Below are 20341 nucleotides of genomic sequence, written 5' to 3' on the forward strand. Positions count from 1 at the left end.
TTATGTAAATTTGCTTCGTAAATGCTATAACTATAAAAATCGGCTCTATTGACATTTAGGAAACCAAGTACTTTAAAGATTTCAAACTTTGACGTTGACAACTTGTTTTTGTCGACCTATCATCTCGTGGTCCGAAACACTTTCAGAAATCTAATATATATAATTATTCGGACAATAATAAAAACATTCAGCTCCTTTTTATCATATATTTCTTATTTCTATCATAATGGCTTTATTTTGCTGCACCAGGTATGTTTACTAATTTATTATTATGTAACAAAGTTATTGCTTTATACTTTACGATTTTGTATATGAGGATTCTTTTGCAGATTAGCAAGTAGCTCAACGTTATGCAACTTGGCAAAATTTCGCACTGCATTAGGTAGTGTGTCATATGCTCAGGCTGCCTCAATTCCTAAGATAACTTTTAAGAAATTCGAACCACCGAAGGATGAACATCACGATTTAAGAAACGAACGCCTTAACAGACCGCTGTCTCCCCATCTAACAATCTATAAGTTCCAATTGACTAGTATGTTGTCAATTACTCATAGAGCTGCAGGTATGTTTTTGATATTTTAAACAACAGTTCATCAAAATACTAGTGTATAATTGCATTTGTCATTAAAGAAAGATAACAAAACTAATGTTTTGTAGTAGTACTTAATAGTAGGTATTTTTAATTTATCAAGTGCATTTATATGTTATTAAGTTCAAATATGTATATTATATCAAATGTACTCAAGATATGAACAATTTGGGTATTTATAATGGTAATTTTCAATATTTTCTTAATCTAAAATTTTGTTATAGGTATTATTCTTACTGGATATGCAACTGCTTTGGGTATGGGAGCGCTTATGTTACCACATGATATATCACACTACATTACAATGATTGAAGGCCTCAACTTATCACCAGCCACAATATTTTTGGCTAAAGTGGCCATTGCATCTCCATTTGGATATCACTTTGCAAATGGAATTAGACATCTTTACTGGGACACTGCTAAAGGGCTGACAATAAAGGAAGTTTACACTACTGGTTATTCAATGTTAGCCGGAACAATTGCCATCACTCTATTCCTCGCTGCCTTATAAATAAAGGATTACATAGCAAAAATAGTTGTTGAATATTTTGGTATTATTTATTTGTTCTCATTATAAGTTATGCAATAAATTTAATCAGTTAATTTTATCAGATCTGTTTTATTATTATAATATCATCATACATTTTTACAGTCTTTCTTTCAAATAAAAACAACATAAAACATTAATAGTCTATGACATCTATTTCTATGCAACTCCACAAGTATTCACAACATCATGGATAGTTTTGAATTTTTCGAAGTCTATTTTCTCTGTTGTTGCCAATCCCCGAGCAGCATTCTAAAAACATACAAAAGTTATGTGTATGCTTATTTTGATTCTATTTTACATAATATATTATTATTATAATTCTGTTTCAAATTAAATTTATTAACTATAATGGTCATTCATATACTTACATTAAAAATAACATTGTTGTTTTTGAGAAATTCTCCATAAATGTTGAACAAATCAGTTCTACTGTCTAGTAATTGTGCCAAACTCAGTGGTGTATGAGCTATAGAGACATCCGATAGGAAGTCTTTAGCAGATAGCCAAGTCCTTGATGGAGCCAGAGCAATGTTACAAGTAGCAAAGTTTGCGAGGTTATCTCTTCCACCATTATCACGGTTCAGGCAAAGTAATTCAAACTGTGTAGAGTCAAAGTTGGATAGGTCGGCACCTGAAAGTAACAAATGAAAAGTAACCCATTTCATATATTTAATGTGATAGTACAATTTTATAAATGTTTCATATGATATGCAAAAACCATGCAAGGATTGTAAGTTTTAGTTTAGCTTTGACATTCTATTTGATAAATAACACAGGTCTGCGAAAAAAAAAATTTTTTCAGCTGCAGGAGATATTTTTACTGAAATATACGTTTTAAAGTGCGCTGATTTCAAAAATGACGGCCATTTTTTTCTATCACATAAGGATTTTTTGCAAATTCAAATACAAAAAATTGGTTAAAGCACTCTTTTATTCAAAATTTTCAAATAATAAGTTTTTATTTTTAAAGCTAACGATACATTAATTTAATACATATACTTATTCATGTTCTTTATTAAACCTCTTCTTCTTTTGCTTGAAACTTTGACGAGTGCTTTTCCTATTTTCATCTTCAGTTTCTCGCTTAAGCAGCCAACAGTAGTCAGCAAGCATAGTGACATCCCATCGCCCTTGGTACCTTCTTTCGATATCACGGACATCCTGGTGAAATCGCTCCCCCTGCTCTTCACTGTAAGCTCTACGGTTTTCAGGAAAATATTCTATGTGAGAGTATAAAAAATGGACCTTCAAGCTCATCTTGCAGCCTTGAGCTTCGTATGCTGCTAGCATCCGTTGCACAATGGTTTTATAGTTAGGATCCTTAGTATTTCCCAAAAACTTTCACACTACGTCCTTGAACGACACCCAAGCTTCTTTTTCCTTCTCATTCAGAGTTTTCACAAATGAAGGGTCCGTTAAAAGTTTTTTTATGTCGGGGCCGGTGAAAACTCCCTCTTTCAACTTTGCTTCTGACAGCTTCGATGGCCAATCACTTTTTTCCAGTGCTGTTCTTTGGCTCTACTATCCCACAAGCATAAGAAGCATGGGTATTTGGTATAGCCTGCCTGCTGACCCAAAAGCATTGTCAGTATTTTGAAGTCCCCACAAATCATCCTTCTTCATCAAAAGATAAATCTGAGCTTGATTCACCCGGAGGCGGTAATGTAGCTTCGTCCTCCCAACTCACTGGGGTATTCATCCAAACTGGAAGGTGGCTGCGGGATAGATATCTCGGAGCTATTGGGCATTGGAAGTATAGCTGACTCAACATTAGGATAAATTATGTTACTTTTGTTTTTTGAATTGAATCAGTTTACGTCAACTTAGCAGAAGAAGCAGCCTGTGGTGTGATTTTTCTGCTCACGCCACATCCTAGGAATTCCAAATCGAAAAGAATTTTTCTTAGCGATATACGTCATTAGACTTGTCTCAACATGTTAAAACATTTCCAATCTCACCAACAGCTCAGGTGCTTTTTCTCAATTATCAAATAAAAATCATATAGATTTATTACTAATGAACAAATAAACTGCAATATACATAAAAACTTATGTGATATAATAATTTGAATATTTTTTCTGTTTTTGGGAGGCTAAAATCTGTAAGAAAATGTAAAAAAATCCTATGCAGTTTTTTGGTCGCAGACCTGTGTAATTTATATTAATTTCTATATTCAGTTTTTAAATTTATTACTTACTTGAGACAAAAGCTACATCTCCCTTATCTTCTTGAAGGCATTTCCAAGCACTGTTGCTGCCCGAACATTGTTTTTTCAATTTGGATACATCCTCACCTTAAATGAATGGAATATACCCCCTATTATTTAAATTTAAGATATTTTTTTATGTATAACATGTATAATATTAATTGATTGCCCATTAAACATACAAATATTCAATAACTAGACATGAAAAGTTATGTTAATAAATAAATTTTAGTACAACTGGGTCTTCTTTACATTGCCATGCTTTTCTCCCACATGTATATCTATATATACATGTGGGAGTAAATGATACATAGCAAATACTTTGCTTATCATCAATTTGAAGAATGCTTATATGAAGCTAACTTTCTTATAGAAGTAGTTGTTCTGACAATATAATTATTAATATACTCTTTTATTGAGTTATGATATTTTAGCAACAAACAAACCTCGAGGATTGTGTTCTGCCTTATCAACCCCAGGCAGGCATGATCCTGCGAAGAAATCACCAAAGTTCTTCACACAGTTGTCTGATGATATTTTATTTTTATTTATAAGATAGTACAGTGGAGCAATGAGTCCGCTGAATGTACCAAATGAATTGTGACAGGAACTGAAAGAAAAAGCATTAACGGTAGGAGTTATTTAATTTGAAGAAACTTGCATTAATTTGTGTTTAGAAAATTTCGCGAGCGCTTGCACATACTTATTATATATTCCGATATAGAAAAATCTTGGGTCATTTGATGTTTACTGGCTACCTACAGATGTTGGAACTGTCAGAAACATTAATCATTCATCATATTACCAATACGCTACCAACAATGAACAATGGGAACTAAAATATTATGCTCCCTGCAGTCTGCACACAACCATACTAAGTATTGTTATTTGGCGGTAGAATAAATGAGTGAATGATACCAACTTTTTTTTATGTTTTCTGTTGTGTAGTGTTTTATTGGCCTTTTGACGGTATGTGGCGACCAGTGACCACTGCACCTAGACATTGACGCTAAAGAAATGTTCTTTCTATTGCAACACTGGCTCACTCGCCCTTCTTAATTTTGCTTTTTGGCGGTAAAATATCTTATGTATACCCACACAAATATCTTATGTCGGTAGTCGGCACAAAAGCCTGTTACCAAGTAAAATCTATGTTAATATTATAAATGTCAAAGTAACTCTGTCTGTCTGTGTGTATGCCGCTTTTTCACGACCAAACCGATGAATCGAATATCATGAAATTTGGTATGAAGCAAAGTTGAACTCTAAGAAAGGACATGCGCTATTTTTTTTGGCTGACACATGACAACATCCTAAAACGCGAGCGAAGCCGCAGGCGACTACTAGTGATACATATGTGAGGTACTTAAGTTTTTTTTAGTTCAAAAACAATCTTGATTTGCGTACATCACATTAAATTTGTTATTTGGATCTGAAGATACTGTTAGGAATATATTAAAATAGTGAAAAGTACCTAATAAAATTGTTTACGTCTAAATCGTAATCTAATAATGATACAATAGTACAAAATAGATACCTAATCTCAGAGATAATAAAAGATGATTGAAAAAGTACATAAAAGACGACGAGATGAAATGTTAGTGTTGAGATTATTCGAAAGTCGAAATGAGGTTTCTCCAGAAAAGTCACTTACAGTTTTCCACGTAAATCGTCGATGTTATTAAATGGTGAATTTTTCTTTACAACTGCCACGGCGTAGTTAGGTAGCTTCGCTTCTCCGTACACTTCGTGGAACACGGGATGGAGATTGTATTTCTTCGAAGCAGAAGCGACCCTCATATCATCAACTGCTGCCAAATCTGACCCGTTATCTTGCACCTTTGTTACATATTTGGTAAATGTTATTGATGCTCTCAATTGCTATACTTCTGAGTGTTTTGTTTTCGTGTTAAAAACTATATTTATTATAAAGTCCAATGAAGTTTCTTTAGCAGGTTACTGTCAATACTAATTTGTTTTCAACAAATACCTAGGTATGTATTTTTTTTTGGTTACCAGAAATTTTTATATTTTTATTTGAGAGATTGATATAATAATGCTAGCAATAGGATAAACTGTTTGTAAGCTGTATAAAATTGTACTAATTGATTTATAAGTGCCGTCTGATTCATAGATACCAGTTCTCTGTTCAATATTTAATGAAGGAGCTAATAAAATGTTAGGAATTTATACCTAATGTGACGTACATTATCCTTATAAAAGCTATTTTTAGTAAGTATAGTGTTATCAGATGGATTCCCACACAAGATATATTTGTTCCCAAAGAATTGAATTACTTACACTTTTAAGACAGTCTTCCTCTGATGCTTCTTGGACACAGTCAAGTTTTGGACGAATGTCGCGGCTGAAGGCGAATACTGACATCGAACGGCACTTTGCCAACGCCACGTTTGATGTAACGCACAACCTGATAACAAACTCCAGTTTGAATGTCCATGAATATATTCTTTATTGTATTTCTTTATATTTAAGTGACATACAGTCTTTAAGAATTATATATTAAAGGAGGTTCTTTCTTTGTCATGTAAAGACGCAATAAGTCGTGAGTATTTCTTCTGAAGAGATGACGAGATCGATCAATTTAAGAGTTAAATTTTACTTCAAGCTTTTTTTACGTATTTGTAGTAACCAAAAATTATTCTCTTTTTCAAATTTTATTTAATCTGTTGGGGTAGCTGTAACTGTAAAAGCCCACAAAACATTTAACATTAATCTTAATCGCAGGGTAAATTAGGCCAACTCGTCACTCTTGGAATTAATTAAATACAGAATTAGTAGAAAACAAAATTTTCAGAATGTGTTAACGAAAAATAATTAATGATACGCAGCTAGGCTTTTAGAACCTGTTATGTTGCAGACAGATAAATAATGTTAATGGTGTTGACCTTTCACAAGTCTGCCATATCATTGATGTAAATTCGCGCTTACCTGACCACCGGTTCAGGTGGTCCATGACCTCTCTCTATAACTTCCGTGTAGTTTGCCTTCGTTAAGTAATCCACTGGTTTGATGGGGATGTTGTCAGCTACGTGATGGATCTTGTCTGATAGACCTAAGACTTTCGTGAACCATTCTGGTTGGGTGCTAGCACCTAGAAACAGAGTCGGATTTAAAGGTCTGGAGGCCCGGGGGCTACAAAGCAGTGGAGGCCCTAAACCAACAGGAGCGTGGATACCCTAATAACTATATTATGGATTAATGAGTATTTTTTTCTTTTTTTTTCAATCAGTAAGCTATGATTTATTTGTATCGGTAAGTAAGTAGTAACCTTATTATAATTTGACTATATCTCGGTATTTGTTAACTTGCTGAAAACTATTGTGGCCCCCACTCATGTGGAGGCCCCAGGGCAGTTGTCCCGGTTGCCCTTCCCTAAATCCGGCCCTGCCTAGATATACCTTCATTTGAAGAATTTACACTCCGTGATGCGTTATGCAGTGACTCGTACGAGTATGCTGTCGTACGAAGAATGTGCGTAAACTTGGGCATGTCAAAATACTTCATAATCAGTACAAAAAGTTATCATTGTGACCATAGGGCAGAAGGTTATGACTGCGTTTATTCTCAGTTATTTTAAAAAGTTCTATTCGCACAGTAAACCTTTTGAGAATTAACATTTATTTTAATTAAAAGGCGTGTACGCTATATATAGGTACGATTGTTAACGATAGTAATTAAAATATTCTTCTCTCTAAGACTTATTTGTCCCAAGGCTATACGATAATAATATAAAATGTCTTAAGTACGAGTCGTATTCTTGGAAATGAAAGTATTTTTAAGAAATTGTATATAAATATATAATTATATTTCAATTTCAATTTGAATAGTTATTGGAAAAACTAAGAATTAATGTTAACCGTAGTTCGTCGTTAATGGACCATCAACCTTAGGAACTTAGATTTCTTCAAGCTTATAATCGGATAAATACTAATTATCTATTGTTATTTGGCACTAGAATACTTGAATCTGTCTGTCTGTCTGACCTGAGAAGATCGTCTACTTAGCCAGCTAGCACCACCAGTGATGATTGCGTCATATATTTTACCCCCCACTAAACCCTACCGCTAAGTAAAGCATAAAGGAAATCTCTATATTATGCAGTGTCACATCTATTAAGTTTCTTGCGAATATATATATGTTTTATAATCATATCAATTTAAGAAGTATTTAGACAACATGACAACATGGGACAACATCACATACATTACTCTGACCCCAATGTAAGTAGCTAAAGCACTTGTGTTTTGGAAAATCAGAAGTAACGAAGGTACCACAACATAGAAAACTAATTGTAATCTACATCGACTCGGCCGGGAATCGAACCCGGGACCTCGGAGTGGCGTACCCATGAAAACCGGTGTACACACCACTCGACCACGGAGGTCGTCGTCGTTATTAATGATAATTTTACTTGATAAATATATGTGAAACTTACCAGCATCAGCTAATTGCTTAATCTTCTCTCTCAACGGCGATAACTTTGCCAATACGTCGTTGTGTCCCAGCAGTCCCTGCCAAGGTCTGGCAGCCCATGAGCATGCTTTTTCCCTTATTGGGACCTTGGAACCGTCCACGCATAGATATGCGAAATCATCAGGGTTCTCTGACGTCTGGTTGGCTGGGATAGTGCCAACCGGGAGCTGATGTTTGATACAATGGGTTATTTTTTTATTTATTTATATAAGTTTACAAAACTGACTCACAACTATAACTTACAAAATTAAATCTTAGCATAAGAGACAATACTTTTGTTGCAGTCTTCTAGATGTAAACCTAGCATGCTTTAAAATAAATTTAAGTTACTCAAAGAATAACCGTACTTGTGTAAATACTACATAAAATATTTGTTTAACTTGCTTTTAATAGAGCAAGTGGACTCACCAAAGATATCTAAGTTTTGACGAGTACAGTTCGCAAGCGAACAAATACGGTAAATTGGTGAATGCTGACCAAGATTCGATTTGGTGTCGGGTAGGGTAAAAACTTTATGATTTTGAAGACGGCTGCCTTAGTTATAAATTAATTAGTTTAGTTCGGTCTCGGTCGGGTTATTATTATTAGAGCAGAATTACATAATTTAACTAATTAAGTTTAACATGAAAGTGTTCGCTATTAATAACTTTCGTTTTCATGATAAGGAAGATTAATTAAATGGAAATGACTAAGCAAAACGAAAACCTTAACATTTTTAATTACATCCGTTGGAATGAGAACGTCTGCTTATGATGAATTAGTTGCTTTAATAATTCTCACCCCAAAGAACTTGCGCACGTAGATGACCTTAGTGAAGGCCACTTCGCCGCCGTTATGAGCCAGACATCTCAAAGCTCCTTCGTAGCCGCTAAAGTTATCAGGATAATCGCATTTGTCTGGGTGTTCGCACATCGCGCACAGTTGGTTATATTGACCCTCTGTAATTACAGACTTCAATGAGAAATACTTATTATTTTATGGAGCCCCCAGTATATTTTTAAATAAGTGACAATATCCAAATATACTGAACAAACTTAATAATTTTTCGTAACAATTACATTTTGATTCTCTTATTATTATCTGTAATCAACCAATTTTATACATAGAGCCAGTTTTGTGTTCTTTGCGCAATATCAAACTACCAAATCAGAAGTAACACTTAATTAGTTTAGCTGACAATTAATTATAGATGAAGGTATATATTTGTGTTATTATTATTGTAACACTTAGTCGTAATCTATCACGTGATCTCAATTCGACATGTAAAAAAATATCTTCTGAACTTAATTTGATAGAAGTTTTCTTTGAAATGTTATTGGTATCTTCATTATTCAAGATCTGATCGAAATCTTCACAGTAATGATTTCTGTGGGCCACCTGTTGCCTTGTCTTAAATTTAACGACTTTTCTATCTCGAATAAACTTGATTGAAAGCAGTTGGTACGATTAAAGTTTTAAGACTTCGAACAGGGTAAAGTATAAATTGCTTCCAATGCTTAGAAATAAAACACTTTTGTAACTCAGTTACGGAAAACGAAATTGATTTATAGTTTTGTTTCGCTTTCATTTTAGATAATCGTGCACTATTATAATTTAAAATTTTTGGTTTAAGAGTATTTGAATTTTTTTATGTGTACCTAATGTATTGTTTTATTTAATGGGAGCAATACTTGGACTTAACATTGTAGGTCTAAACTATAAATAAGAAACAGAAACATTTGATAAAACGGTAAGTATTATTATGAGCATTAAAGAACATCCACAGGAAATACCTAAATTGTAAATTTAATATAAATATTTAAAATGTAATATTTTTACTTACTCCAAGCCGAATTAGTTTTAGGATCTGGCGACCATTTGCCGACGATGCAAGATTTTTTGAAGAACGATGACAAGGCGCGGAGCTCATTCTCTTTTGGAGAAATAGTGCGATCGGTCATTTTTGGAAATACTGATCTCTTCATAAGCATTGTCAAAGGAATCTATAAAATAAACCAATAAATTGTTGCTAGATTCGTCAGAAAATCGCCCAATCGTATAGAACAATTTATTTATGTACCTAATGTATAAAATGTTGTAGGTTCCTAAAAATATTAAAATTTTAATTTTGTTTTCGTTAATTTTGATCAGTAATAACGCAACCAAAAGAACGTAAATTACTTCAAATGGCTTGCAAAGAGATTCATTTCCTCTACTATGATCAAAGGAATTCTGGCACCGAGATTTTATACAGCGTCCAAATTTAATGACTTTATATTGTACTTATAAATAACAGGGCGTATGTTCTCGCTTTTTTGGACGAAATTTAACCTTTTCTTCGTTTATCTAGGGCACAGTACCTTTCTAATTACATGTTTCATTTCTCTTCATTTATAATAAATAAAATCTAAAATAAATGGGATGGTTTTTCAATTCTAAATTTTATGGTATAGATTTCTCGCACCGTATCCGAAATCAGATTGAATGACTTATATTTAAACATATGTATTAGTTAAGTTTTGTTTATTTAGTAAATTACACGTTTGTATTTCGGTTGCTGAAGTGTAAAGTTTTGCAATATAATATAGTGTAAAGTAAATTTTGTGGAAATCTAACAAAGGAGTTGAGAGGGTGGCTAGCGAGAATGTCTTGTAGTTTGCCGTCACGGTATACAAGGTGGGTCAATGAGAAACGTTGACATCAAAAATATACAATTTAGTTATATTATTATTTTATTTTATAAGTTAAAAATTGAATAAACCGGAAATACTTCGTATTTTTCTATTTTGAAGTAAATAGAAATGGAAATTGATCCACGTAATCTAAATGTTATATTACATTTCTTTAGAATTCGGAACATGTTATCTTAAATCGATAAATTTGTAGGTATTCTAATAAATTGTTTCTTTCTTGATTAATAGAAAGTCTGTTTCTTAATACTCATTGCAAAAGTATTAAACTACTTTAGGATAACCCAACAAGTCAAATTTACTTTTGGTTGGTTCGCTTCAATTCCAATATTTGCCGAATAACATAAGTTCGAAGGATATACCTATAGGAGGTTTTCAACTTGTAATTAAAATAGTTTCGTTACTCGGTCTTTTTGAAAGATCTGTTGTGGTTGAACAAAACCAAATTTTACTCATTTGAAATATTTACGTGTTAATAGCTGTCTTTTGTATTTTTAATAAGAAATAAAAATGAAATATAGGAAAAAAAAACTCCTCGATGATTTAAGAATCCCCTGAAACAACACCTATTATGACTGTGACTGTCAAAGGAAAAACTATAATTATGTACATTAACTACAGTATTCAAATTCTTTCATAGTATAACCGCTTTCGTCGTATTGTGAATGTGAGTATATAACGTACCTTGTAACCAACATTTCTGTTGACTCCTGTGTGGCAAGATTTCAATCCCTTGAGTTGATCCAGGTTGTTTATGGGGATGTCCTTGTGGACAACTATGACTGCTTCATATCGAAACTCCGCTAAAAGAGGAAGAAACATATTGTATCATTATATTAGAAATTACTTGATTAAAAATAACATCTATCATAAAATTTGAGGACTTTTTAGGTTAGATTTAATTGTATATATTTATTTGTTATAAATGTGTGATAGCGTAACGTAGATTTCTATTACTTATATAATATATCTCTGACAGGCGGCCAACGGTAAAAGAAGTATTGTATAGAACAGGTAACTGCATTTAAATAATTACTATTACATAACAACATTTATATTAAAGTTTAAGTTCTTATCATTTTTGCATTTATGTTTTACTATAAAATTAATTTTAGTTCAAAATACGTAAGTAAAATCAGAGTTTCCAAAAAATGTAACGAAAAATTTAAGACATACATATTATGTCTAAAATGTAATAAGATATATATATATGTCGCAGCATGGGATAATTAAATACTTTGATTGAAATCACTTAGTTTAGATTTGATTCTGGCCAGTGAAAATCGTGTTAGAAAAACAAGAAATGTGAGGCGCACCGTGAGATATATATGTATATATCTTATTTTATCTTAAACTAGTAGACGCCCGCGGCTTCGCTCGCGTCTATTTCATCATGTGTCAGGCTTAGTCCTTTCTTGGAGTTCAAGTTTGCTTCATAGCTAATTTCATCAAATTCCATTAAGCGGTTTGGTCGTGAAAGAGTGACAGACAGACAGACCGACAGAGTTACTTTCACATTTATAATATTAATATAGATTGTTCTTACTTGACTTATGTTTGACGCATAAAGTACTTTGTGTATCAATGTCAAAACCTATTTCAGAAATCAGTTGGTTATTTCTAACTAATATGTAATTTAAATATTGCGTGTGAAATATATATTTTTAAAACTAGTAAAATCTTACACGATAGCCAGAAAGAGTTGTTAACTCGTATCTTAAGAAACGCTAAGTCTTAGTCTCTTTAATTCTGTTTTAATAATACCTTCTGAAAATATACAATAGCGTTTCCAATACTTTAAACCAGACAGGACCACGATATAATTCGTATATACTTTTGAAAAGCCACATTTCTTAGCTTTTTACTAATTGCTACGAGCATAAAACAATTCCATAGAACGCCTTTGTCCTTTAGCGAGACAATAAAGACGGCCCCGTAATTAAGAGGTTTTTCGGTGTCGATTCAATAAATTTAATTAAACTTCTAATATCCTTGGGTAAAGTAATTGAACTTTATTTTTATAGATATCTTATTTAAGTTGTTAAGTATCTGGTACCAGAGGATACGAAAAAAAGTCTCATAGTGTAGAAATTTGTTACCTGATCTTATGTTAATCAACGTTTTAGAAAAAAAAACTAAGAACTAATAAAGCCCCTAAATGACCGAACTCCTAAAATAGAACATAGGTATAGTAGGACACAAATTAGATGTAGCATCGGAAAATGCAATGGAATGAAATTAAAACCGATTACTGCCGATTTACACAACCAATAGAAATAGCTCCCTATCGCGCCATTCGACGCTATTCGTCGCTATAGATTCACGCGTCACAGAAAACAAGTGCGTGTAAATCGACGCGTCAAATTGACGAATATATTAGGTCATATGATATTAGACGTTATTACGTTTGTGCAAAGATCGTATTCGCATGAGAAATAAATACTTTGGGAGAGCGTACTCAATTCGGATGATCGGTTTTACGAATTTTGCCGATGCGACACCTAAGTTGTGTCGTACTATGCAATTCTCGTATCTTCTTTAACTACAATATAGATTACTACGATATAGGTTACTAGATAGTGAATAAAGGTTGGTATTGTTATTTATGTATTATTAAATGTCACGAAATTTTATCTTTCGCGTTGTGAATAGTAAAAGTATAAATTCTGCGTATTTTGTACATTGATGAGTAATTAACGCATGAAGCTCGTGATCAAAATACCGTCCAGAACCAGTTCAACAAGAATGTATAAAAATGCTTATATGTTCAACGCTAAATCCTCAATGGGTAAGAAATAAGGACTGAAATTATACATCAGTTGAGTCGTCAGTAGACTCGCAGTCGTACTCGTAGTCGTTGATATATCGTGGTAAATAGTTTATCATGTATTTCATCGAACACACGAAGCTAGACAAATAGAACACGATGTTATAACTAAGGTCAACGTACTTTAATCCGTGTACCGATGTACCCCTGTGACCATTCTACAAAACATTGACATAACTATGCGTTCCCAACTGTTAGGTCAAGAAAAGTTATGAATTTCATATATTTTAGTACGTTGAATGAAGTTATTTTAGTAATATAATTTAAAGACTTTTTTTTCGACTAAAAATATGTTATGTGGTAACGTTTACTTCTACATAATATATTATTCAATGAATACTTTTTTATGAACCATTTTGGGCAGGTATAGCATATAACAGTGGACTAAAGATAAATAAAACATTAACATTGAATTGACGACATCACTGGTTGCAATATAAAATTACTCTGAGGTGATAGATTTATGTGAAAAAAGGTATTTATATGTGGGCTATTCTGCGGTCTTCTTCGATTTAAAATAAGGGCTTGATCAATATTGTTACATTTTCATATTAAACAGCGATGACTTTTTATTAAAAAAAAAAAAAAGTTAAATTTGTGCTGCATATCGTTAAAATACCTAAAAGTACCCAAAATAATGTATCGTTTGGAAAGGGGAGGAGAGTTGGAAGAATGCCAAATAAAGTAACTACATGTTGCCGTTTGTTTATTATGTAGAACCTTGACCCAACACGCACAGGTGACATTAAGCTACGCTTTGTACATATTGACACTTCTAACAATTTTTTTGTAATTTCATTCCGTTTCGCGCAAAGTTGATATAAAAATTACAATGAGATATTAGACTGGTTTTTGGAGAATTTTTATGTCTGGTTATTGTACCTCTGAGGGTGGGAGGGTAATTCGCCCCTATCTCTTTATCTAGCGTGGTTAGAATTCTAATGCCTTATGTATGCCATTAGCATGTTCTGTGTTTGTGAATAACATTTGCGAAACATGAATATTCATCTCGTTTTGGACCATGATGCCATAAATTAATCGTATATGTGGATAAGTTTTAATTAATTACTTTATTGTTGGTATTCATAATATTTTAATTGTATATTTTATTAAAGTAAATTTTCAAATAAAGGATATACTCACCCTTACGTAACCGAATTACATCATGAAAGGTTGTTGTTTGTGGCATTGGACTGTCTAAGAGTCCCCTTAAAAGGATTTTGGCGACTCGCAATATTTTACGAGAAATCGAATTTTGTAACCCATTTTCTCGCACGACCGAGTATATTTATAAAGGTTTTCGCTATTCTGAAGTTCATCCAAAACAAAAAATAATTAATATCTTTGATGAAAAAATAAATGCGCGTTCTTTGATAAGATATACACGATTATTTAAAGAATTCTCTTGCTACAACAACAACAAAAGCCTGTAAATTCCCACTGCTGGGCTAAAAGCCTCCTCTCCCTTTGAGGAATAGGTTTTGGAACATACTCCACCACGCTGTTCCAATGCGGGTTGGTGGAATACACATGTGGCAGAATTTCTATGAAATTTGTCACATGCAGGTTTCCTCACGATGTTTTCCTTCACCGCTGAGCACGAGATGAATTATAAAGAAAAATTAAGCACATGAATCAGGGGTGTTTGCCTGGGTTTGAACCCGCAATCATCGGTTAAGATGCACGCGTTCTACCCACTGGGCCATCTCGACTCGCTTGCTATTCAAACAAAATGAAACCTAATATATTTAATTTTTTCCTTTATAATATTGGTAGGCGTATGGGAAAACAGGACACCATCGCTCACAGAAAATATCACTGTAAATATTCCTTATATCACCAATGTTCCACTATCCTTGGGAACCATAATCTTATGTCTCCTATGCATATAGTTACACTGACTAATTTCGCCAGTGATTACAATTATTTATTTGTTATCAAACATTATGTTACACAAAATATTTGATACAACGTTGTCAAAATGATAACAATAGCATTGTTTATACTTTCTCTCGTTGATTAAAGTTATATAACTCGATCTATTATCTATAGTCGAAAGTTGTTATTAATACTGTGTTCAAGTACTTTACATAATGTTTCCAATCTTATAGTTGAAATTACTAAATCATTTCATATTCAATCTAAAACTTTTACATGCCAAGTATTTGTGAAGCAAATTAAATCCAATATTTTTTTTAAAGTTGATTTAAGGTATTGAAATTTTATTTGTTTCCTTATTTAAGACGAAACAATTCAACGAATACAAAAAGCTTCTGTATAGTGAATTTGGATAAGGAGTTCTTGACAAGCTTTTGCTCTCCATTTCAAGATTTCGTTATTTCGAGCGCCATTAATGTATACCTATTTTTCAAGAATCTCCTTTTCTCAAGAATTGAAGTTTAAATAATAAACAAGTTTTGTACATTTTTAAATGTTAATTATTTAACATATTTAAAAACAAAAACAGTTTCGATAATATTATAAATAGAAGATAGATTGAGAGCATATCGCATTATCACATATGAAACATGAAACAAATGATAGCTAAAAGCCAGCTTACCGGAGTTATATTAAATTAATTCCAATCTATTTGTCAAACAAGTTTCCAAGAATCTCCCGTCTCGCTCCGAGTATCCTATATCTCATTAAATGTATCTTGTGCATACGAATTTGCCTATCTAAGTTTCTAAGCATGTTTGATTAGTTTCGAAACTTTGTGCGGTCAACGTACGTCTTGAATGTATATCTTTTTTTCAATCTTAGTTCAGGTGAGAATGTGTTGAATAGTTAATAAACGATTCGTCAATGTATTTTATTGTATTATTATGTGTAAGCATACCTATCTTAGAGTTATCTTAGATTGCTTCATTGGTATAGTTGTAATACTATAATGCTGGAGGTGTCCCTAATTTCTTGGAACCAAACCCAAGGTTAGAGTATGAAAAAGTGTTATTTTATGGACACGAAGTTCGCTGGAACAGCCTAAAGCTTATAAAATGGCAATATTTAACACTTTCTTAACTTCCAACCTTTGCAGCTGTGTCTGGAGTTCACCTTTTATAGCACACACATTTGATCACTAAATGCTGGTGCCTAGGCATTAGCTAACACTCTATTCAGAATGGCCGAAATTAGCCCAGAGAGTCTAATCCAATAAAAACTGCATCTTTTCTTTACTCATACGAAAGATCAATATAGAGAATTATAGTTATATCATACCAAATATACGATTTCTTTTTAACTTATATCAAAGATATTGAACGAGAAACAACCACAGGCAATTTTATAGCATATAAAACCATTTGTAAATCTTTGATTATATTATTTATATATTCTTCTTATTTCCTAGTGATTCGAATAAGTTGTTTTGGTAGAGTGATTGACATTTGCATCCAGTAACCTTAGAGGTCAGTTTGGTGATACATTAACATACATTATCAGCTTTCTCTCTTATGTAACACTAAGATATCTGTCTGAATGAGAAAGGGACCAACGTTGTTGTTAAAAAACAGGTTCGTTAACAGGTCTTAAGACTGTGGTGTCTGGTGACCCGCCCTTTATAAATACGTAGGTACTCATTACAATGACAATAATATTTTAGAGATATAAATTAATATTAATTCGATATTGACATGGGTATATTTAAACATTACCGGAAATATATTATGAGTGTTAATTGATTGTTTTTAAAAACAACTTACCATCGGGCTCGTCATCTGTCCTGTATTCCTGGAAGACGACGAAATCCTGGTTAGGTATTTTCGAAGCCATGTACATATCTTCCGGATCCACAGGCACTAGATCTGCCTGACGTTGTTGAATGAATGATAGACATTCCACCCTAAGTAAGGAAGCAAATATATTAACACTTTATCTCCATCAAATAAGTCAAATTTTATAAGAAAAATGAATAAACTTTAAATTGTTTTAAATAAGTAGAAAACGAAAAAAGTTTTTAATAAATAAGGAAGTTTTAATTTCTTTATTAAGATGAAGACAGACATACATTCGCCTTCTTCCATTATTATAAAATGTAATTTATAGATTAGGTCATAACGGATCCAGAATAATATAATAAAATCCTTAACGCCAATATGAGCTTCAATGAGAACGAAGTCTTATTGGGATCGTATTATCCAATTTAGTTAAATTGGGGAATAGACCCGTAAAAGATCAAATTGAATCAAGGTCTCTCGAATTGAACGATTCCTCGCTCACATAAACTGCAAAACAACGTTCAAAGAATATAAATATGTATATATAAAGTAAAATCATTTTGAGTTTTTATGTCCTTCTTGTAATATTATGTTATGTTAGTATTGTGGAAATATTTATATTTTTACATTTTTAATCGTAAAAAAAATAATTTTAATTCGCAGTCGTGCAACCACCCTTATATAAAGTAACTGTTAAGTAATCATGCCATCCAAAAATAAAATATGCCATTAGTAAAGTAACAGCCTGTAAATTTCCCACAGCTGGGCTAAGGCCACAAAGTAGAGGGTTTCCATTAATGCACCGTCAATAATGAGAACCAAGAACTAATATGTTTCATCGTCTGTAATAACGCAGGTTTACTATTCTTAAAATTATTTAGGTAATAAGCTAAGAAAATCATAGACTACATCAGAATTATGAAATGGGTACGCCAGAGTTAAAGACTTTAAATTTCAATTTCTTTGGTAATTGATAAGAACATTCGGAGGTTTCATAAGGATAAATCATAAGATGAAATAGGTTTAACTTCAACCCACGTTTTTTAGATATGAGAATGTATTACGTAAGAATTTTATAAACGACATACATTATAGGTCTTATTCCTATAAATATAAAGGTTATATTTTAATAAAATGACTTTTACGCGTTGCTGTTCGAAAATTCCTAGCACGTACTTGAATAGATGGCATACGAGTATTCGTGGCGACAATGACTATTGTTCCATTTTATTGTAAACTAAAAGAATCTTTTATGAATCAAAGCACTAAAAATATTATTCCTTTATTTATTATATTTTATGATAGAGTAAATGGTATAAATGCTACCTACTGATTCGCTTTTGTTACTGTAAATAATAAATTGTTTTTGTACTGAAATACCTACTCAATAAGCTTGGAAGGCAAATATTAAAATTGTACCTATTTCCTCAAGAAGAAATTTGGTACATGACTAATGGATGGCGAATGAATTTGCACTTGTCAAATCTTGAAGGTAACATAGTTAGTGAGTACCCAATAAATGTCACTTTGATAAATTGCTTTCGTCTCTCAACTGGGTCTCGAGATATACCGGTATTTCTCTCGTTTCTCTCTCGCTTAATGTACGAAATGTTATTTATAATTAAATTTCGGTATCGTTTTAATGAAATCTTGAAGGTAGGCGAAATGTTTTACTGTGTGAACAATTAAATAAAACTGAAATGTGGGTACGTCTGTGATTTCGAAATAATTTATCGTGGTTATTTGCAAGAAACCAAAACATTTTTGAGTTGTTTTTCAGCAAAGTGTTTGTCTTTACTTCATCAAAATTGGTCAAGTCTATTGAAGTTAATAAGATTTTAAAGTTTATATACATGTGTGTTTACTGCTATTTTAGCATCGAATTATAGAATTTGTCGAATTTCCCGCGGCATAGGATAAGCGTTGCTTTGTGTTTTATGATTTTACTTATTAAAAAAATTTAACGCGGGTAATGTACAGTAGTCAAATTAATACTTCTGTTCATTGTTGTTCCTGTGCGTAAAACATTAAGATTCAACAGTTAAGTTATAATAAGGTAAACAAACACACAGAGTTACAGAACATATCTAACATATAAGTAACAAAACATTAAACAGAGTAATTGTTTGTGTGTTTTTGAAACTACTTTAATAACCCCAAGAATATTTTGTTTATAAATTTATCTACTTTATATAGTAATGACTTTAGTTAGGTATAAAAATACGATAACAAAGGTTACAAACGTTCATTTGTCAGTACCTAATATACAAATGAATCTTTTTAACTGTAGTCCATGGAATAAAATATTTTTTACTGACAACAAATTTAAAAAACATATAAATTTTGTTGTAAATTGTAAAACAGAAAAAAATATTAAAATAAAAAATTCAGTAAAAGCGCGGGAAACATAGTGAGTGGCAGGCGCCATCTTATAAATCGAGTAAAATACGTATAAGTCGGTACGAACGTAAATAATTATAAAAATATAAGTATATAACATAATATTCTAAAGAAAATAAATAAAAAAGTGACTCGAAAATTTAAATAACAAAGTTCCTTCAAGTTCTAATATTATCCTACCTATCTCTTGCTGGTATGCATTCCAAAATAGCCTTGCTCTTTGTAGGGACTTCAAGCATCGCCTCGCAGGCCTTCAAGTGTTGCGACGGAACGCATATTTTGTCTAAAAATGGCAAAGGTTATCAAAAACACGTTACAACAAGTGCAAATATTAACTTTAAATGAAAGAAATCATATAAATAAACTCAAACACTAGTATGTATAATTATACGTAGTAATACAAAAAATAATGAAACGTATTAGTAAATCTAAAACTATAAAATAAAATATTTTGAAACGTTTAAAATTTTAATTTGCCAAGAATGCAAACAAACGTTTTTAATCATTAAGATTTAAGATAAATCCAAATCAAATGATCGTATACATACAGCCACGATGTTTATCACACTGTGCTAATATTATTGTAAAAAACAGATAACAATAACAAAAATTATATCAAAACATACATGGAGATTTGCAGTTGACATTAACACAAGTCAGAGCTATCAAAACTAATAAATATTTCAAAGTCATGGTCAGGCGTTCGACCACGCGCGAATGTTAACACGACTGGACGTTTACTCTACGATTTCTTTTATATATTGATTCAGTGGCTTGGGATATCTTGTTGTGATTATTTTTTAACACTATAGATACTATTATTATAGATACGATTAATTAGGTTGAAATTGTTTTTTTTTTTGTTATTGCAGATTTATTTTTTATAATTA

The 20341-nt window shown here is 32.1% G+C and overlaps 2 protein-coding genes across 2 annotated transcripts; one reads left to right on the plus strand and one right to left on the minus strand.

The window, feature by feature from the left end:
• Positions 1-43: 43 nt before the first annotated feature.
• On the plus strand, positions 44-1197 carry LOC124543405 (succinate dehydrogenase cytochrome b560 subunit, mitochondrial-like). Its single transcript, XM_047121624.1, has 3 exons — positions 44-249; positions 330-562; positions 814-1197. The coding sequence occupies exons 1-3, from the start codon at positions 227-229 to the stop codon at positions 1098-1100; spliced, it is 543 nt and encodes a 180-aa protein (XP_046977580.1). The 5' UTR covers positions 44-226; the 3' UTR covers positions 1101-1197.
• On the minus strand, positions 1129-20216 carry LOC124543396 (transferrin). Its single transcript, XM_047121615.1, has 14 exons — positions 20078-20216; positions 19632-19734; positions 17037-17176; positions 11193-11311; positions 9662-9821; positions 8620-8777; positions 7802-8006; positions 6295-6457; positions 5647-5773; positions 5000-5184; positions 3792-3955; positions 3337-3432; positions 1508-1770; positions 1129-1388 (listed from the first exon to the last, which is right to left on the minus strand). The coding sequence occupies exons 1-14, from the start codon at positions 20142-20144 to the stop codon at positions 1296-1298; spliced, it is 2043 nt and encodes a 680-aa protein (XP_046977571.1). The 5' UTR covers positions 20145-20216; the 3' UTR covers positions 1129-1295.
• Between the last annotated feature and the right edge of the window lie 125 nt (positions 20217-20341).

Source organism: Vanessa cardui, chromosome 3 (genome assembly GCF_905220365.1).
Source record: "Vanessa cardui chromosome 3, ilVanCard2.1, whole genome shotgun sequence".
NCBI lineage: Eukaryota > Metazoa > Arthropoda > Insecta > Lepidoptera > Nymphalidae > Vanessa > Vanessa cardui.